The sequence below is a fragment of the Onthophagus taurus genome, chromosome 1 (genome assembly GCF_036711975.1).
Source record: "Onthophagus taurus isolate NC chromosome 1, IU_Otau_3.0, whole genome shotgun sequence".
Classification (NCBI taxonomy): domain Eukaryota; kingdom Metazoa; phylum Arthropoda; class Insecta; order Coleoptera; family Scarabaeidae; genus Onthophagus; species Onthophagus taurus.
This window is the reverse complement of record NC_091966.1, coordinates 23,484,515-23,504,086: the sequence shown is the minus strand read 5'-3', so window position 1 is coordinate 23,504,086 and position 19,572 is coordinate 23,484,515. Positions and strand designations below refer to the sequence as shown.

The following is a 19,572-nucleotide window of genomic DNA, read 5'->3' as shown; positions in this document are numbered from 1 at the left end:
ATTTTGAACTTGGGCAAACAGACGCATACTTGGTCGTCACCGTCGTCATCAAGAGATGGAGAGAGAGAAGGGGCAGGGGATTAAAGAGTCTTTTTGACATTTTCATTTTACATCTGATGCATGTAAACAAAACTGATCTTGTGTTTTCGAGTTTTTTTATTTAAGACTGTGTAAGGTGTTTTTTTTTAGAGTTACACGATATCAAATAATAATGTCCGGAGCTAGGTCGGAATTTCCACTGGAAGATGTTAATATAAATGGACCTAATTACCTTAAACATGCCTTAACGAGCTGTACAGATCCTTTGAAAGCAATTGAAGAGTTTCAAGTAAGCCTAATTAAATTTATTATAATAATGTTTAATATACTTCCAGTATTCAATATAATCCTAATAATTATTTCAGACAATTAATCGAATGATATTAATACATATTTTGAAGACTTTCATTTAATGTATTGTCAATTTGAAATTGATTTGACCTATACATTGATAATTTTTGAGGTTATGTGCTTTTTACTTATTTTCTTCTCTACTTGTTTAATTAATTCTTTTCTAAATGTTTTATTCTTTTGCTACTCTTGTTACAAAATAAGCTAAAAAATAATCTTAAAAAATTAGCTTTCTTTAACATATTAATTTTAACCATCTAAATATAAGAGATTTGTGTTTTTAGATACACATTGGACTAAATATCCATTGAGTGCATTTCATGACGAAAATACTTAATACAGGTGTCCCTTGTATAACATGGTACTTGTAAAAGACGGTTTTGATATTACACGGTACAAAACTTGAATTTAATATTATACGGTTTTAATATAACAAGAATTTAAAAAAAATTGAATTTCATTTTTGTTCAATGTTAAGTTTGAGTTTTACTTGCATAAACAAGAGCTTGCTTCAAATGTAAAAAACTAGGACATATGGCAAGATTTTGTAAAATTAAACAAGACTAAAAGAAAGAAATAAATAAAGAAATAATGTGCTTCAAGTGCAATGAAAAAGGTAATATTGCAAGAAATTGTAGTGAAAATAGTGGAAAAGAACAATAGAAGGACAAATGTGGAATATGCAAGAAGAACAATCACACTGCAAAAATTGTTATTTTAGAAAGAAAGATACAGAAACAAAAACAGCTTTTCTTACAGAAGAAATAAAAATGGAAAGTAGAGATATACAGGTGTTCCAGTGACTCGGGGCATAAAATTAACCTCATATACTAGAGCAAAAATGATGACGATTCGTGAAAAAAAATTATTATAAAAGTCTTCAAATGGCCAAGATATGGGCCATCAAAGTTCCGAAATTTTAACACATTTTTCTAAATATTTTCAATACCATTGATGGTAGAGCGTTGAAATTTGGTACAGGGTAAACAAATATCAAGCAAAATCATTGAACCAATTTTGACTTTGATCGGACGGCGGCAACCATGTTATACAGGCTGTCCCTAAAATTTGTTTGCTCAGAACTTTTTTGTTCGCTCATTACCCTACATTTATTTTTGTACTTTTTAATAGAAAATTTATTTTAGAAACTTTTATCACTCTTTGAAAATTTTGATAACATTGACCGTTTTCGAGTTATTCGCGAAAATGTTAAGCTTCAATTTCATTGGTAACACTAAAAAACAAAAATCTTCGAAAAAGTCAAGGTTGGCCATGGCAATTAAAAAAAACAAATTGAGCTGTCAACTTGCTTATGTCGTTTAAACACAAACGATAGATTTTTGTTAGTTAAGGTTTTATTAATTTTAAGTGTTCAAAATGGAGAGTTACACATTTAGTGAACAAACTGACATGATTTTGACATTAGGGGAATGTCATGGAAACGCCGTAGCAGCCGCTAACCGTTATCGGGAGAAATTTCCGAACCGCAGAGCGCCCAATCAAAAAACATTTTTAAGGATTGAAACCCGTTTAAGGGAAAATGGGACGTTTAAGCCGAAATTTACTAACAACGGTAACGTAAGATCAGTCCGAACATCCGAACTAGAAGAAGATATTCTGGACTATGTAGAAGAAAATACTACAGTACTTTGGATATGGCGAGGCATATCATAAGGAATATATTATTAAAAAAATCATTATTAAATTGCGAACATTTCTGACCGTAGTACCTAAAGATATGATGTACAGGACCGATTTTTAACGTTTTAAAAGTATGTCTATTACCACTTAACTAAGAGACATGGATTTTTTTTTTATTGTTACCAGAACAGGTATGGGTTGGCCTCTCACCGGGTGCCCGCTTGACGTTGAGTTTCTGGACACGCTGTATATTCGCTTATAGGCTGAAAACGAAAATAGCTATCGAAATGTGGTAAATGTAAACTGATATTCATTTTCAAAGAGCTTTCTATTGATATATCACACATATATCTGAGGGCTTCAGGGGGTAAACTACCCCTAGTTTTTTGGAATATTTTAAAAACTACACTGTCGATTTTGGCGATATTATGTGCCCTTATAGTACGTTTAAAAATATTAATGACGTGTTTTTTCTCCTCTGACCATCCCCTGCAAAATTACGGGGTATGATAGATAACCCCTTTCCTTAAGAATAATGTGATAAACTGTAACACTTTTGAACAATATTTTGAAGTAAACCTTAAATTAGTTGTAAATTAAGATTTACGCAGTAAAATAAACCCTATACGACATTAAGGAGTGGCTGGGGTTACCTACCCTAACCACCCCAAAATTTTGCTAAAATTGTTTGTCGATTTTGGTGCAATTTCCCACGATGATTTTTTTATACGTTAGGTAGTACTATTGTAAGAACTTAAAGGGTTAGAAGTTTGGGGTAGAAAATATATTTTCGCTAATAACTTTCATACCCCTACAGAAAAAGCTTTTTTATCCTTATTCTATTTAAATAACACAAAAGTTAGGATAATTATATAAATATTTATTAATAATGAATTAAAAAGTAACTGACAAAAGAATGGTTGACTATCACAAATTGAATTAATTGTCTGTCTGCAAATATCCCTTGTTATTGGGTTTAGGTTTAAATATTCTAAGTTTCGCCTTCTTGTTTTGTGTTGACATTTGTTGTTCACTTGGTTCATATAGATTATAAATAAAAGAGGACTTAGGCTATCGCCTTTTTTTCTCCTTTATCCATGTGGAATTCTTTGGGTACCTGTCCGCTTAGTGTTAACTTTCCTGCTGTACAAGCTTTTAATCACTTTTATTAGTTTATTTGTTACTTGTAATTCTTAGTGCACTTCCCAGATGTGTTCTATCGGCACCTGAGTACAAACCGCCTTCAGGCCTAAGAACTCTAGGACGATTTCTTTTCCATATTCAGTGTATTATCTATTATCGCTCGAAATGTGTATGGTCTTGAGTTTGTTTGCCTGGCGTGAATGCCGCTTGTTCATTCTGTAATTCCTTCTCCACTTCCTCTTTTAAACGCTTTTCTATTATTCTGGTTAAAAATGTTAATACTGTTGAGGAGAGACACATTGCTCTATAATTTTCGCACTCTGTGGTATCTCCTTTTTTGTAGATTGTTACTATAATATTATTCTTCCAATCTTCAGGTATTTTTGTGCGTTCATTGCTTGGTTGTACATTTTTGGTTAACTTTTCCGTTATAGGTTCCTGTGTCTGCTCTTTGTCTGTGTCTTCCTGTTCCTCCTAGCTTTCTATGTTCTCCTCTGTTTTTCTGAAGGTGTTTGCATAATGTTCTTTTCAGGCTTCTAGAATTCCTTGTGTTGTTATTTCCAAACTTTAAAATTGTGCATAATAATGTACAATTTTAAAATTATTGTTCATCAGTGGTCATTTAATTGAATATTGGTCAGCTTATTTAAAGCCCCAAAAAGAACCTTTGAAATGCAATGCAACAAGTATTTGTAAAAATTGTTGTCGAGCGTATCGTACGTACAGCAAAGAACGGACTGTTTAGAAACAGTTTCGTTGTAGTCAATTTTTAAAGTTATATGACAATTTTATATTGACTAATAAGTGCTGTAACTCTAAGAAGTCAAAAAATATCACAATCTAAGATTTACTAAAATATTTTATAGCTATAGTGATAAATAACCGTAAAACTCGGAATTTATAGAGGTACTTTAGGAGCGGTATTCTTATCTGTTATCTATTTTTTACTTAGAAACTGCATAATTTCCAATTATATTAATACATCGATTGTATTAGTATTTTTTTTTAATATTTTATATTTTACTTTTTAAAGATCACTAATGGTATTTTACTTCCATCGTTACGACCAATGCTTCCGCTTCTAGACCTTCACGGTGTGAGAAGACTCGATTTCCATACTTCTGTTGTGGAGGTACTTTTTAGTTATTTACCTTTTTATATGTTATTTATAAATATGTCTATTTATTGTATAGGCACTTCAAGAAAAACTAATATCACACATAGATGAAATAGGCGCAAAAGAAGGAAAAGAACGGGATAAAAAATTAAAGGAGCTATTAAATAAGAGCTTTCCAGTTGTAAAAGTGAAAGCCCTCAGACCGATTGTTATGTGTATTTTACGAAATACCGCGCAAATAGAGGATCATTATCTTAGAGTGTTAGTTAGAGATCGCGATTTGTATAATGATACAGATACGGAGGTGAAAAGACAAATTTGGAAAGATAACCAATCGTTATTTGGCGATGAAGTTTCACCTTTATTAAGCCAATATATTAGTGAAAAAGAAAATATTTTATTTGATCATACTAATATTACAACACAATTTTTTGGGCCATCGCCAAAGGTATTTTTTTTTAAATGTTATTTTTTGAATTAATTAAATTTTTTTAGGTGAGGAGGCAAGGAGAAGTAGTTCAAAAATTAGCTCATATGATAGGAAATAGCGTTAAATTATATGACATGGTTTTGCAGTTTTTACGAACGCTATTTTTACGAACAAGGAACGTTCACTATTGTACGTTACGAGCAGAATTATTGATGGCACTTCATGATTTAGAAGTTCAAGACATCATTTCCGTGGATCCGTGTCATAAATTCACTTGGTGTCTAGACGCTTGTATACGCGAGAAAAACGTCGATATTAAAAGGTCCAGAGAACTCCAAGGATTTTTAGATAATGTAAAAAGAGGTCAAGAACAAGTTTTAGGAGATTTATCGATGACGTTATGTGATCCATACGCTATTAATTTCTTAGCTACATCTGCTATTAAAATTTTGCAAGTATTAATTAATAACGAAGGAATGCCCAGAGTAAGTTATTATAATGAAATTAAAAAAAAGTCTTTAAAATATTTAGTTGAATTTGTATGATCTTCAATTTGTCAATAATTCTTAAAAGAAAGAAAATTTATGTAAATGTTGTAACATTTACTTAATAGTGAAGAACGTTGATTGTTAATGTTGGAATATTGATATAATTTGTTATAAGTTATAAAAAACAAAATCGTTGAAAATAGTGTTCTATTTCTTAAATAGATTGAATAGTTCTTTTAAAAGAGATTGTGTTTTGGGAAATTATTAAAATTAAAAACCATACAAATTCAATGTAAATAGAAAAATTGAATTCTCTAAGCTGTGCTAATAAGGTGGTCCGCGCGATCGGTATAATTTCTATTTTTTGAACCGAAACTTCAAGTTCAAATAAATACGCCTTGAAGCTTCGGTGGACCTTTGTATCAGAGACATACAGCGAATCGCTCATATAGCGAATCATATTCGCTGATTCGATGTTTCGGTGATGCCTTCATTCGTCAATAGTTACTATGAATCATGTTGTGGCTCTCATGGCAAATCATAATCGATTCGCTGCTACTTTTCGTTAATTGAAACAGTTCCCTATAACGTATTAAAATGTAAAATTTTGCTGAAAAAGTGTAAAACTTGTACAAAGATGTCTAAAAATTATCAAAAATGTTCAACAATGATTATAAAATTATTTAAAAGCCCAAAATTTGTTCAAAATAATAATAATAATAATTATAGACTTTACTAGAATGGCATTTCACAAAATAACAATATAAATGTAACTGGTTGGCAAGAGCGAAGTTAAGACAATCGTCTTCTCTTCCACTCAACCCTGCCATAAAAATAAACAAAATATAATAATAATAAAAAAAAAACAAAGAGAAAACAAAACTAAACTAGGTACAAAAAAAACTAATAATAATAATAGCGCACCAATTAAAAGTAAACGAAAGAAAAAAAAATTTTTAGAAATAATAATATAATTGCATAAAAAGCAAAACCAAAAATCAACGCATTCCACGTGTCTCGCCCTGTATATGATCACACTGTTCTCCATATAAATATTTTTTGATCTTTACTTTAAACGCCGGCAAGCTCAACATTTTCAATGATTGGGGTAAACTATTATAAAATTTCGGTGAGTTGTAAGAGAATGATCGCTCAAATAATGTAGTCACATGCAGCGGTGGTGTCACAATACCCTTGCTTCGAACATTTAAGCTATGGACATCAGTGCGGAATTTAATCTTATCATACAAATAAGATGGACATTTAAGCAACAGTAACTTATGCAAAAATGAAACCATATGGTATATAGACGGTTAAACATATTCAGCCACCCAAGATCGATCAGCCTGTGTGAGACATGGCACCCTCGTCGAAGTCCGAAAATCATTCGGAGACATGAATTCTGAACACGCTGAATCTTTTGTGATGTTTTTAAGTTCAGACAACTATGATATACTGTATTACAAAAGTTAAAATGGCTCAGCACTAAGGAATCGCAAAGCACAACCTTTGTGCTGCGATTTAAAATATTCCTCATGCTGTATATGAGCTTCAAAGCAGCAAATAAGATTTTTGTTTTGTTCAGGATGTGCTTTTCGAACCTAAGATTCGAGTCGAGCTGTAATCATAAATTTCTAGCACACTCCTTAACACCAATACATTCACCACCAATGTTGATTTTAAAATTGTCTGCAATAGAGTCTCGTGCACTCCGCCTGCCAAAGAGCATAACCACTGATTTATTTGAATTTACCCGTAACGAGTGTTTAGTGGATACATCTATCAAATTATTGATGTCCTCACTCAATTTAACTTGAGCAGTGGCCATGTCCGTAGGCAGGAACGATAGATAAATTTGGGAATCATCCGCATAAAAATGTGACTGAATATTTCAAAACTGTCGACAGATTAGAGGTGTAGAAACAAAATAGTAGAGGCCCCAAGATAGAACCCTGTAGCACTCCTGACTTCAAGCCTCGCAGTTCAGATCTCCGAACACCCAATTTAACGGCATGTTGTCTGTCTGACACATAACTATCAATCATGCTTACAGCAGAATCATTGAACCCAATGAAGGATAACATTCTATGATTGACAGTATGAAAGGCCCTACTGTAGTCTAGCAAAACTAATCCAGTAAGCCTATTTTGATCCGCCGCAATCAATATGTCATCAACTATATGCGTTAATGCTGTATCGCAACTGTAGTTAGCACGAAATCCAGACTGTGTCCTAGGCTAAATATTATGCTTATCGACAAATTCCCGAATTTGGTCATTCATAATTTTTTCTAATACTTTAGTCAAAACAGGTAAAATACTAATTGCTCGCAGGTCCGAAAATGTCATAGGATTTTTAATCTTTGGCAAAGGTGTTACCAAAGATCTCTTTCAACATTTTGGAAAGATTGACCTCGATAAGCATATATTAATAATATGTGTGACGTAAGGAATGATGAAGGGACAACAGTAATGTATCATCACAACCGAGAGTTCATCATATCCCACACAGCGAGACTTGATATTCAATAAATGGCCCGCTACAATATGCTCCGAGATAGGCACAAAAGCAAACAATTCATTAAAGGTAGACTTTTTCGTAGTAGTATAAGCCTGAATTAAGTCTGGATCAGCGATCATTAAGTTTACTGCAGCTTGTAAAAAGTTATCATTAATAACTTCAACGTCATTCAAATGTTGTGGAAGTACCCGCTCTTTTGATTTGATAACATTCAGATGCCTTAGTGATTTCCAGAGATCCCTAGAACTTTTATTTTTAAAAGATGATTCATAGTACGCCTTCTGCTCGGTCTTTATTGCGCAAGCAACATGTTTTCTAAAAGATTTGTATTCATTAAGTGCTAGTTCAGTTTTAGACTTTTTGTATTTGCTGTAAAGACGATCTCTAAACTTAATCATGTCTCTAAGCAGGGGAGTAAGCTAGTGGGCAGATTTTTTGCTAAGCCTCACCGTGTTTACAGGTGCATGAGCATCGAATAATGCTAGAATTAAATGGTTAAAGTACCGTAATTTCACTTCAACATCATCAATTCCATACACAAGGTCAAACGGGTGCGATTGAAGATGTAACGTGAAAAAATTCAAGTCAAATGCAGAAAAATCTCTGTAGGTTCTCATCACCGGGCTCCTCCCCTCATCAGGAACACTAAGGCAAAAATATATCAATTCATGATCAGTAAGGTCATGAAGAGACTCAAGTGATAAAACAGAAACATTAACACAAGATGTAACCACAACATTAATAAGCGTCTCAGTAGCAAGTGTAATGCGAGTTGGTTCATTAACAAACTGCAGCAAACCATAACCTTCAAGTATCTCTGAAAAACCAACTGCGTGACCATGACTGGGATTCATCAAATCAATATTAATATCTCCAGCACATATCAACTCATCACACTGTGGAATGAGCAAAGATAAAGTCTCATCAAACGAGTCAAAAAATTCACTACAAGCCGAGCAAGGAGGCCTATACAATGCACCAATACAGTACCGAATATTTTTAAAAATGACTGAAATCGACAACTGTTCCAAATGCTCAAAACTGGGAACACCAAGTCTATGAAACTTATAATTAGTTTTAATGTACACACCACCGCCACCGCCACGTTTGCTTGTAATTCTACGTTGGTGAATAAAATAATAATTTGGAATGTGACACGCTATCAGCATAAAATCATCTGATATCCAAGTTTCAAATACTAATACAACATCAAAATCTTGATCCAACACAAAGTCCGAAAATATAAAAAACCCCGACAGTAATGATCTGGTATTCACATTGGGAAACTTAATCATAAGACAAGGCAGAACACTTTAGGAAAGCAATAAATATAACAAAGAGTAAACAGCAAACTAAATGCACTAATTAAACTATTCAATTGTGTAAGTACCATGCATCAACAAAAAAAAAATACGCTATGTTTGAGATCTAATATGAATTAACAATACGTTAAATAAAGAGTAGCATACAATCGCTCCGCAGCAAAAATAGAAAGAAAAAAAAAGCATACATTATTGCATTTAATAAACGTAAATTCAAATATTCATCTATATAAGTTAAGTCTTAATAAATCGCTCGCTCTTCTAAGTTAAAAGTTCTTCTTCTTAAAAGCTAAAAAAGTTCTTCTAATATCTTATGATTTAAAACTTAAATCTTATTATCATTAACACGAGCGTAAACCTTACCATCCAACGTTCAAACAGATTTCATACCAAACTTCGCCACAGCTTGTTGATACAACTTAAATCGAGTGGCCGTAAGGTCCTCAGTTATACGCATGCCCGAACCCTTTAAAAATCTACGATTTTGTAGAACTAAATCATTTAATGTTGACTAAACTTTTAAAAAATTGTCTAATATAATAAAAATGTGTCTAAAACTCTGTAAACCTATTTAATTATTTAAAATCGCAAACATTTGTGTAAACTTGACTTAATTTTCACAAAATTTAGTAAAAATTATCTAAACTTGATTGTCAAACAAAATTGTTTAAATTTGTCTAAAACTGTGAACATGAAAAAAAAAGGTCTATAATAATCATACTATGTATATCTAAATTTATGTAAACGTTGTTGTGGTCGATCTACGACAGTCTACCGACAGAAGACTGTCGTAGTCTGAAGCACTGAAGACGCACTGAAGATCTAAACATCTAAAAAAAAAAAACATCTAAACTTATACAAAATTGTATAAAATTAAAAACTGGAAATAACATTAGTACTAAAACTAAACCTAGAACTAGAAACTTTCGAGTTTAACCATGCGTATTTTGAAAAACTTTGATTTTTCCGACACTTCAAACTTTTTTCTTAAGAAGGTTGTAACATCTGAAACGTCAAACGCTTTTTCAAAAGTCGAAAATTTCTAGTTCTAGTTTTAATGTTAGTTTTACCGATAGTGTTCTAGTGTTAGTGTTACTTCATCGTTTTAGTTTAGTTGTCCAAAATTATTTATTATTATTTAAATTTGTGTCCAAATTGTCTAAAATAATCACTGTTTAATATGTCAAAATGTCTCTAAATCATCTAAACTTTTCTAAAACTGTATAAGAGTGGCAAATGTGTCCAAATTCATCTAAACTTAGTTAAATTTTTACAAAATGGACAAAAATTGTCTGAGAATTATTCTCACATTATTTCTGGTGCATACCAAAAATAATAAAAATAATGATGACAATAGATACAAAATATACAAGTTTACAAAAAAAACAGCAATGTAGTCTCGCGATCCTCTAACATTGAGCACGTGAGTGTAACTTATTTAATGAAACGATTATTTTTTCTACAATAATAGAATTTATGCTACCTACTTAAGAATAAACAACCGTTTTTTTTTAAAGATTTAACCTAAACAGTTTGTTGAAATTTTTCATAAAGTTGGTAGAATTTTGATCGTTTTAGACAGTTTTGAACAAGTTTAAACAATTTTACACAAATTTTGCGCTTTTAAATAATTTTGAACTAGTTTACATAATTTCAGTAACATTTACTCATTTTAAACTATTTTGTAAAATTTTGATAATTTTCTATATGTATTGAATATTTTAGACAATTTTGTATAAGTTTACATAACTTTTTTTGTGCTTATGAACAATTTTGGAAAAGGTTAAAAATGTTAGCCACATTTTGATCATTGATTTTAGACAATTTTGTACAAGTTTAAATAATATTCATTTTCATTATTTTAGCCAATTTTGTAAACTTTTTCCAAATTTAGGTAATTTTTAACACATAATCATTTTGATCAATATCGTAAAGTTTACATAATTTTAGACTCAGTTTGATCATCTTGGACATTTTTAAACCTTGTGATCAGACAGCTGGACACAGAATATCGTTAAGAACGTGAGAGATTTAACTTCCCGGCGTAAACATGTTGCGCCTTACATATGTTGCCTAAATTCTATCTTGAATTCAACTAAACATTACTTTATGTTCGGTATTAAAATAACAACAATTATACAGCCTGTTTCAGGGTAAGCGCCTTATTCTTTTTAACCCCACTATGGGTACTACTTTCAAAATATTTGGCAGTAATACGTTTTAGGACATTCTCTACACGATGATGATACAGATTTTCAATTGGACGAATTATTTCAAAATGGCGACTTTCAACTTTTTCTTTTTAAATAAATGCCATAATTTTTTTTTATTGTTGAGATTCTAAAAACATTCTTTTTACGATAGAATTTCGTTTTTCTTAATGATACTCCATGTTATTTTTGTAGCCGTTCACACAAAAGAAACAATTAAACTTTATTTTGTAATAAACATCTACTTTTTGAAACTCAAAATTAATAATTTACATCAAATAAAAATTAGGTATTTACAAAAAATACTCGAAATGTTTTCCTTCTTTTTCAATACATAAATTGAAACGTCGTTCAATGGAGTCAATAGATTGATAGCATTGGTTGACGTTTGACTACTAAATTAAAGTTCAATTGTTCTTTTGTGTCTACCGCACCTTGATATTTGGGCAAAAATAACATCGAGTGTAAATCGAGTGTACATTCACAAGCTACTAGATTAAAATGTTAGTTTGCTTTTTAATGGCGAAAGACATGAATTTTTAAGAAAAATGAAATACTATCGTAAAAAGAATGTTTTTAGGATCTCAACAATAAAAAAAAAATTATGGCATTCCATTTAAAAAAAAAGTTGAAAGTCGCCATTTTGAAATAATTCGTCCAATTGAAAATCTGGTATCACCATCGTGTAGAGAATGACCTAAAACATATAACTGCCAAATATTTTGAAAGTAGTACCCATAGTGTGGCTAAAAAAAATAAGGCGCTTACTCTGAAACAGGCTGTATACAAAAGCACTACTGTGTATGTAGGACATGAATCATTCTAAATGATTCGCGAATACTTTTAACGATTCGCTGCTATTCGTTAGACTTGACAGAGACGCCTACTGCTTTATGTTGTAGGACAACACTGTAACGTATTTGCGTATTACATTGCAGCGTGCTCTTGATGTCTTACAATTAGTGTTGATTCACCATTCGTTTTCTTTTAGATTGTTCATTCGGGCGAATGAACCCATTTATGCAGGTCTTTGTACTAGTAGGACTACACAAATCTGTCAACCCTAGTGTTTTATATATCAAATTATGAAGTTTTAATACTCTATCAAAATAACAAACATCGGTTGCCTGCGATCCTAATTGAAGCTTACTCCTTGGACCTTTAAACAAATGTGCGTTACATTTAATAACATAATTGGAATTAATATCATAACACTTGTTGTTTGGCTTCCAGCCTGTTCCCTAACTAAAACACAATTGGATCACAATCAAAATCTTGCTTTTGGTTTTTTGATTTGGCCTCCTGCAATACTTCAAACTACCTACTCCAGATGAATGATCTGGTATTTTACAGGGTAATAGAGGTTATGTAAAAATGATATTCAAGCCAACGTACAATTTTTTAGTATGATCTCTCGTTACAACGATATTCACGTAAAAGGGGATTGTTCAAACTTTTTTATAGTTAGAGATAATTTGACGAAATTACATATACTAGTGAAGGAATCTCGACATTTTCCTCACGAACTGAGGATTTTTTCCTTTAGCTTTTCTGCGTTGCAAAGGAAAGCTTATTACCACAAATAGCAAATATTTTCTTACTTTTTGCCCTATGAAATAGCAGAAAATTGTTCACTTAATGCCATTGGAATTGACAACCATATTACAACAATTTCTACATCCCACCTGCTTGACATAATTCTTTAGCAATAATAACGTTATTAAGACGTAATTACAGATCAGTGCACAATATTCGCCTCATCGTTCGATCCGATATCCCAAATGCAGGACAGGAAGTGCATGCTTCCAAGCAGAACGCTTTGGAGAGCACTAATGCTTTGATTGTAGCTATGTTTTTAAGTGTTTTCTCAGGTTAGAGTCGTCCAGCTGGATGTTATAATTTAGGGATTTCGTTGACAAATGTTTTGGAACCATTTCAAATATTTCTCCAATAAAAACATTTCCATTTAGAGTTTAAACGAAGCTAATAAGAAATGCACTTTACATTACAGTCACTGACGTTAAAAACACACAGTTACATTATAATAATGCGATAAAGTTGACACTGTATTTGGAAAATGTTCTGTGATTTGGGAATTTTTTTAGGTTTTTTGGCCTAATGGGGATTAATCTATTAATTCATTAATGCAATAATTGTAGATTATGTTCTTGTGATTTGTTGATAAATGCATCAAATTTGAAATGTGTGGGATTTCAAACGCAATACATTGTTAGTAATTATAGTTGGATTGTATTTGCTTGCGCATTACGTTTTGTTAATCTATTAAAAATACTTGTTTCATCTACAAAAACTATTATCTAAGAGAGTTACTTCAGAAATTTGATGATCATTTATGAATTATGTTTATGTGATTTATTTAAATTATAAAAAAAAAATTTTATTAATGTCATTCTCGCTCATCATACCTTAAAAACAATTTTGTTTATAATTTTTGTGAAATTACCGTTTTGCAAATTATGTCAGTGTATTAGTCCCCATAACACCACGAGAATGTTAAATGTAAGCCATTTCAGTTCATTTTCTTCCATTTTTGGAATAAATAAGATGAATATCAACAATAACCACGTAATTTTCATACTTTTAGAGTTTTCGGCATGGGATATTCTACTTTTAGGCATTCTTTTTAATTGATCATAGAAGTTGTTTCGTTACACTGTACCGATTTATTTTTTTGTTACTGGGCTATATGCACAGATACAGTCAGTATACTGGGTGCTAAAAGTTTTTTTCAATTTGTAGTGTTCACAAGTTCACACCCGTTGAGTGACAAGCCAATCGTTAACCCTGTGCTTGGGAGTTTGGTTGGTTTACTCGGCAAAAAGTAGACGAAATTTTTCTAATCTTTATCATTTACGTCAGATAAGAAACATCTTCAACTCAACTCATCTAAAAATGGGTAAAGAAGTACGAGGAGACAATAGATTAAGTTTTAAACAGAAAAATTTTACTTCAAAACTTGCTTTTATTAAATATGCTCAGTACATGTTTCGAGAGAAACCTCTCATCTTCAGCTGAATCTAATATAAAGATTGGATACAATATTAATATATATTACTAAACAATTAAAAGAAATAAAAAAAAACTTACGTCATAATTAACTATACAGGGTGTTTCGGTGACTCGGGGAACAAATGTAACCACATATACTAGAATGAAAATGATGACGATTCATGTAAAAAAAAAATAGTAAAGGTCCTCAAATTGCAAAGATACAGGCCATCAAAGTTAGAAAATGTTAACACATTTTTCTAAATATCTTAAACACTATTTATGGTAAAGCGTTGAAATTTACAGTGTAAACTAATATCACGTAAAATCATTAGGCAATTTTTGAGTTGGATCGGTACTCGGGAACAATGCTACACAGGCTGTTCCTAAAGTTTGTTTGCTCAGAACTTTTTGTTCTATCATAACCCTACATTTATTTTTGCAGTTTCTAATAGTAAATTTAGTTTAGAAACTTTTATCACTCTTAGAGAATATTGATAAAAACCACCGTTTCTGGACACGTGATTCAAATCTGTGATTCAAGTGTCTATGAACATAAAACTAAAATCACTTCGAATGTTTATAAATATACTAAAGAAACCGGACATAGAATTCATTATGACAATATTTCATTAATACATAAATGTGATAAAAGTTACAGACTTGATCTTCTTGAAACTTTAGAAATTCTGAAACATAAATCTAAAAATGTAAATTTGCTTAATGATCAAATTCAAATATGTACAATATAAACCCATCTTTTTATGTTTTTAAAAAATCTGGACTCGTGATTCATTGATTCCCGATTTTTGTCGTCATGATTTTCTTTTCTCTTCTTGTGAGTGCTTTTCTTTTTGAAATTTCTCCTCCTCTCTCTTGCGACTTTGGTCTTTGTCTCTTTTTCGTAACCTTGATTGTCGTCAGTCGTGTCTCTTCAGCCGGATTTATATTTGTATTACGTGTTGTATGCGCTCTGACGTAATGGTTAGTGTTCACTTTTATATGTTGTGTTCTGATGCACTCTGGCGATATTTTGAATCAATACAATCGTAGCACTTAGAGAGTTCATACGTGAGTCTATAATGTTTTCCCATGAATCTTCTGATTCAAATGATGAAGAAGATATTCATTTAATGGTACTGGCAACTGTTCTAAAAAAAAGAAAAAGAGAGAAGATATTGGATTCATCCACTGAACAAAAAGAGCTTGAGAGCGATGCTGATAATGTTAAATGTAATTAAATTTAATATCGAAAGAAAGAAGAAACGCAAATCTGACGAGTCATAAGACAGGTGTACACTTGTCTGATCTGTCGTTATGCGTCACTTCCCACTCCACTGCTCTGACGGACATCGGGATCGTTGCTGATGCGACACAACACAAGGCACCACAACACATTGCGACACACAAATATAAATCTCACCATAGTAAATGTATTCAACCGATACTGTTCTGACGTGTCACAACAGGACACGTCAGACAAATATAAATCCGGCTTTCTTTTCGTCCGCCACTCATCTTGCAATTTTCTCAAATTATTTTTCGTTTTTCTTCTATTTTTAGTAGGTTTTTAATATTTTAATAAGTTTTTTATTCGTAATCGATTTTAATTCGTTTTTTGTAGTTAATCGACTAGTATTATGATTTTTTTCACATTCTACATAGGTTTTATATAGTTAATTATGACGTAAGTTTTTTTATTTTTTAAAATTGTTGTTAGTAATGTATATTAATATTGTATCCAATCTTTATACATATTAGATTCAGCTGAAGATGAGAGGTTTGTCTCGAAACATGTAGTGAGCATATTTAATAAAAGCAAGTTTTGAAGTAAAAGTTTTCTGTTTAAAATTATTCTATACTTGCAACATGGATCACTTGAAATAGATTAAGTAGTCAAAAATCGCGGAAACGTGAAACTCGTGCGATAGTCGGTTTGTTGGTTTCGCGATCTTCCGGTTCACAAAAGAGCAAACGCCTTAAATGTTCCTAAAATTTGCCCACATCGCATATTGCAGAAAGATTTACGCTTCCACCCCTATAAGATATAACTAGTGCAAGAATTAAAGCCAACTGATGCTGTCCAGACGCTTAATTTCGCGAATGAAATGTTATAACGGTTTCGGGTTCTACAACATCTTATTCTCAAATAAGGCGTATTTTTAACAAACAGAACTGCCTTTACTAGAGTTTAACAAATCCCGAACGGATTTTCCACTTCACTCACCAAAGGTTAACGGTTTAAGCTGCACTGTCGTCGCAAAGAAGTATCGGGTCGTATTGCTTTTAACACGGCTTAGGTTGTATAGTAACCATAAATTCCGAGCGATATACGAAGATAATTCGTAACTTTCTAACACCAGGCTTGATAGATTTTAATGGCTTTAATCGGAACACTTGGTTCCAACAAGATTTGTTAACATTTCGTTACCATTTTCGTGAAATTTTCTCTGAAAAATTGATATCAAAATAATATCTTTAACATAAATAGTTATTTACTTGCTTAATGTGGTATCGACAGCTGTAAAGAATTCATTCTAAAAGCTATTAACAAACGTATTGTTTATTTGCGCTTAAGTGAAATCATTAAGAAATAAATTGATGGTCCTTTAAGTCTTCTAGGCGGCATGTAAATTTATAACTTTAAAGTTTCACCAAAAAATTTGTTATTAACATCCAGAACCAATTTGTTAAATCAGAAAAAATTTTACAACTTTTAAGAAATTTTCCATTTTCAAATCTTATTTCACACAATTCTTCTACAAAAATATAAAATAAACTTAATCTTTTTTTTAGGATAACCCCATTCTTATATTACTACTTCGAATGTTGGCGTTAGGTTTAAGCGCTTGGGTAATGATTGATTCTCAAGATTTTAAAGAACCAAAATTGGATAGTCAAATAGTTACAAAATTCTTACCTGCTTTAATGTCGCTTATGGTTGACGATCAAGTACGCCAATTATCCACTAAACTTCCTCACGACGAAAGAGAAGCTGCCATAACAATAATCGAACATGCAGGTCCACTTCCAGACGCTGTAGAAGCTTACATTCAAGAAAGCTCTGTAGCCAGTTTATTAGCAATGTATTACACACTTCATGTTACAAGACACAAAGATCGAGTTGGATTATTAAGAATACTAGCAGTTTTAGCCAATTGTAAAGATGATAGAGCTTTTGAAGATCCATTTTTACATTCACTAGTAAATAATTTCAACTATTTTTTTAACATTTTTTTAACGGTTATTTCTTTAATAGGTTGGTTTGTTAATACATGTTCCTGAAGAGTTTGGAACAGCTGATTTTTGCACCGGTCTCTTTGACGAGTTCTTTTTTGCGGGACTACAAAGAGATAATGTTGCAAGGCATTTATTGAAGTTATTATGGTATGTTTATCCGAAATTGCCAAGCAATCGATTGCACACTTTAATAAAGGCCCTACAACCGACGCATCAACACAGCGAAAAAGTCCATACTCTTTATCACGCGTTACACGAAAAGATTAACGCACAACAAGAGCCAGTGGTTCAAGCTGATATGGATATCGATATAAATTCTCCGTTAATGAGTGTACCAACACCAGCGCCATATCATCATACGTTATAAAAGGATTATGATTTTTTTTGCCGAAGATATCAAACTATTACCTACGTTACATTTTAGTTTTTATTTTAAAGATTAAGTGAAATACATATTCTTATTTACAATGATTTTTTCAATATTTATAATTTTAATTTGATTCACACAATAAACTATTTAAAACTAGAGCGCTTAGTCATTTATATGGTCTGTTAAAAACCTTCTGATTATTTTAGGCCTATCCACTATTGCTATCATTAAGACAAAACATAGCAATTATATTTTATTTGTAATTTTTTTTAAATAAAGCTTTTTAAACCATTCAAAATTTCGTTTTCTTGTTATCTTAAAAACACAATATAGTAATTATAGATTAAACTGTTAACAGTGGACATAATAAAAATTATAGTCTCTATACTACCAGAAGTGCGAATGACTCTCGCACGAAAAGATACGAAATATCACATTCATGATAAGCCATTTCACTCCAACTTATCGGCATATCTGCACCGTATGCGGAAAATAATAACGGAAATCGATGAGTCATTCGCGTTTCTGGTGGTATCGCCTATAACAATAAACCAATAAGAAACTCATTGTTTAGCGTAGGGTAACATTATAACAGTGGAGGAAAAACAAATTGAAAGATAGAAACAGTATATTGCATAACTAACAAGCAACACAACTTCCCAAACGTATCAAACTTCCCAAAAAGGAGACCTAAGTACATGCAGTAACTGGCAAGGCATTACACTTCTAAATACCACCAACAAAATACTAACCTAAATCTTAAGAAGCAGGTTAGAAGTCATAGAGGCAAAGCTAAGGAAGAAACAAGCAGGTTTTCGTCCTAACATGTCATGTGTAGATTACATAATTGCTTTCCACACTGAAACATGCGGCAGGATAATTTTGGGAAAGATAGAAATGGAGACGAAAATCGAAACGACGCAAAAAGCAAGATGCTGTAATCAAGACAGAACTTCCTAAACAAACTAAATGAGTTAAAGGGAATAGAAATGAAGGGGAGTTAAATGGTGACGACATATGCCTTCTGTCGCAAACATGCAAACAAGACTAAATAAAGTAACAGAATGGTGCAGGCAAGTAGGGCTAGAGATAAATACAAAGAAAACATCACTAATGCACATCAACACATACAACGCTCAAGCACTTGCAACATACGACGAGAACATATGAAGAAGGTTTCCCGCACTCGAATATATCACACTGATGTTACGGTAACTGCAACTCATCATTCTCAAAGAAGAAGAATTATGCTATTTGAAAACATCGAACACCAAACTGTAACTTTGGCCGAATGAGGAGAGGTTGTTCGTGAAGTTAATGAGTTCACGTGTTCATGCGTTCACAAAAACCAAGACACACAGGATAATCTCGAGATTTCAAAGCATGGACTATTTGAATCTTGTACAGATGTACGTGTAAATCATTATGTAAAATTCTGCTCACTGATCTAGTCGAAAGTCATAGACTCTAGAACAACACTATAAAACTTAAAAAGGGAAACTTTTTTCTGCTTGTCTTTACATTTGTTGCAAAAGAATTAAATTTATGTTTTATAGTATTTGTTTAATAGTTTTCAATAGAGCGGTTTGACTGCCCTTATTTGAAAATTTCAGTCATGTTCTTACACTTATCAATCAAGCACAAGCATACAAAAGTATGTGTGTAACTATGTAGCATGTATCGCTATAAATA

The 19,572-nt window shown here is 31.9% G+C and overlaps 1 protein-coding gene across 3 annotated transcripts; it reads left to right on the top strand.

Annotated features, from left to right (window-relative positions):
- Positions 1-4: 4 nt before the first annotated feature.
- On the top strand, positions 5-18,036 carry LOC111428767 (negative elongation factor B). Of its 3 annotated transcripts, none has more exons than XM_023064486.2 (7): positions 5-122; positions 176-328; positions 4,208-4,306; positions 4,368-4,739; positions 4,787-5,206; positions 17,067-17,474; positions 17,530-18,036. In XM_023064486.2, the coding sequence occupies exons 1-7, from the start codon at positions 117-119 to the stop codon at positions 17,875-17,877; spliced, it is 1,806 nt and encodes a 601-aa protein (XP_022920254.1). In that variant the 5' UTR covers positions 5-116; the 3' UTR covers positions 17,878-18,036. The 3 variants fall into 3 exon arrangements, with proteins under 3 accessions (XP_022920254.1, XP_022920325.1, XP_071054742.1); XM_023064557.2 differs by having other exon boundaries at positions 39-122; positions 190-328; XM_071198641.1 differs by lacking the exon at positions 5-122 and having other exon boundaries at positions 129-328.
- Positions 18,037-19,572: the final 1,536 nt, after the last annotated feature.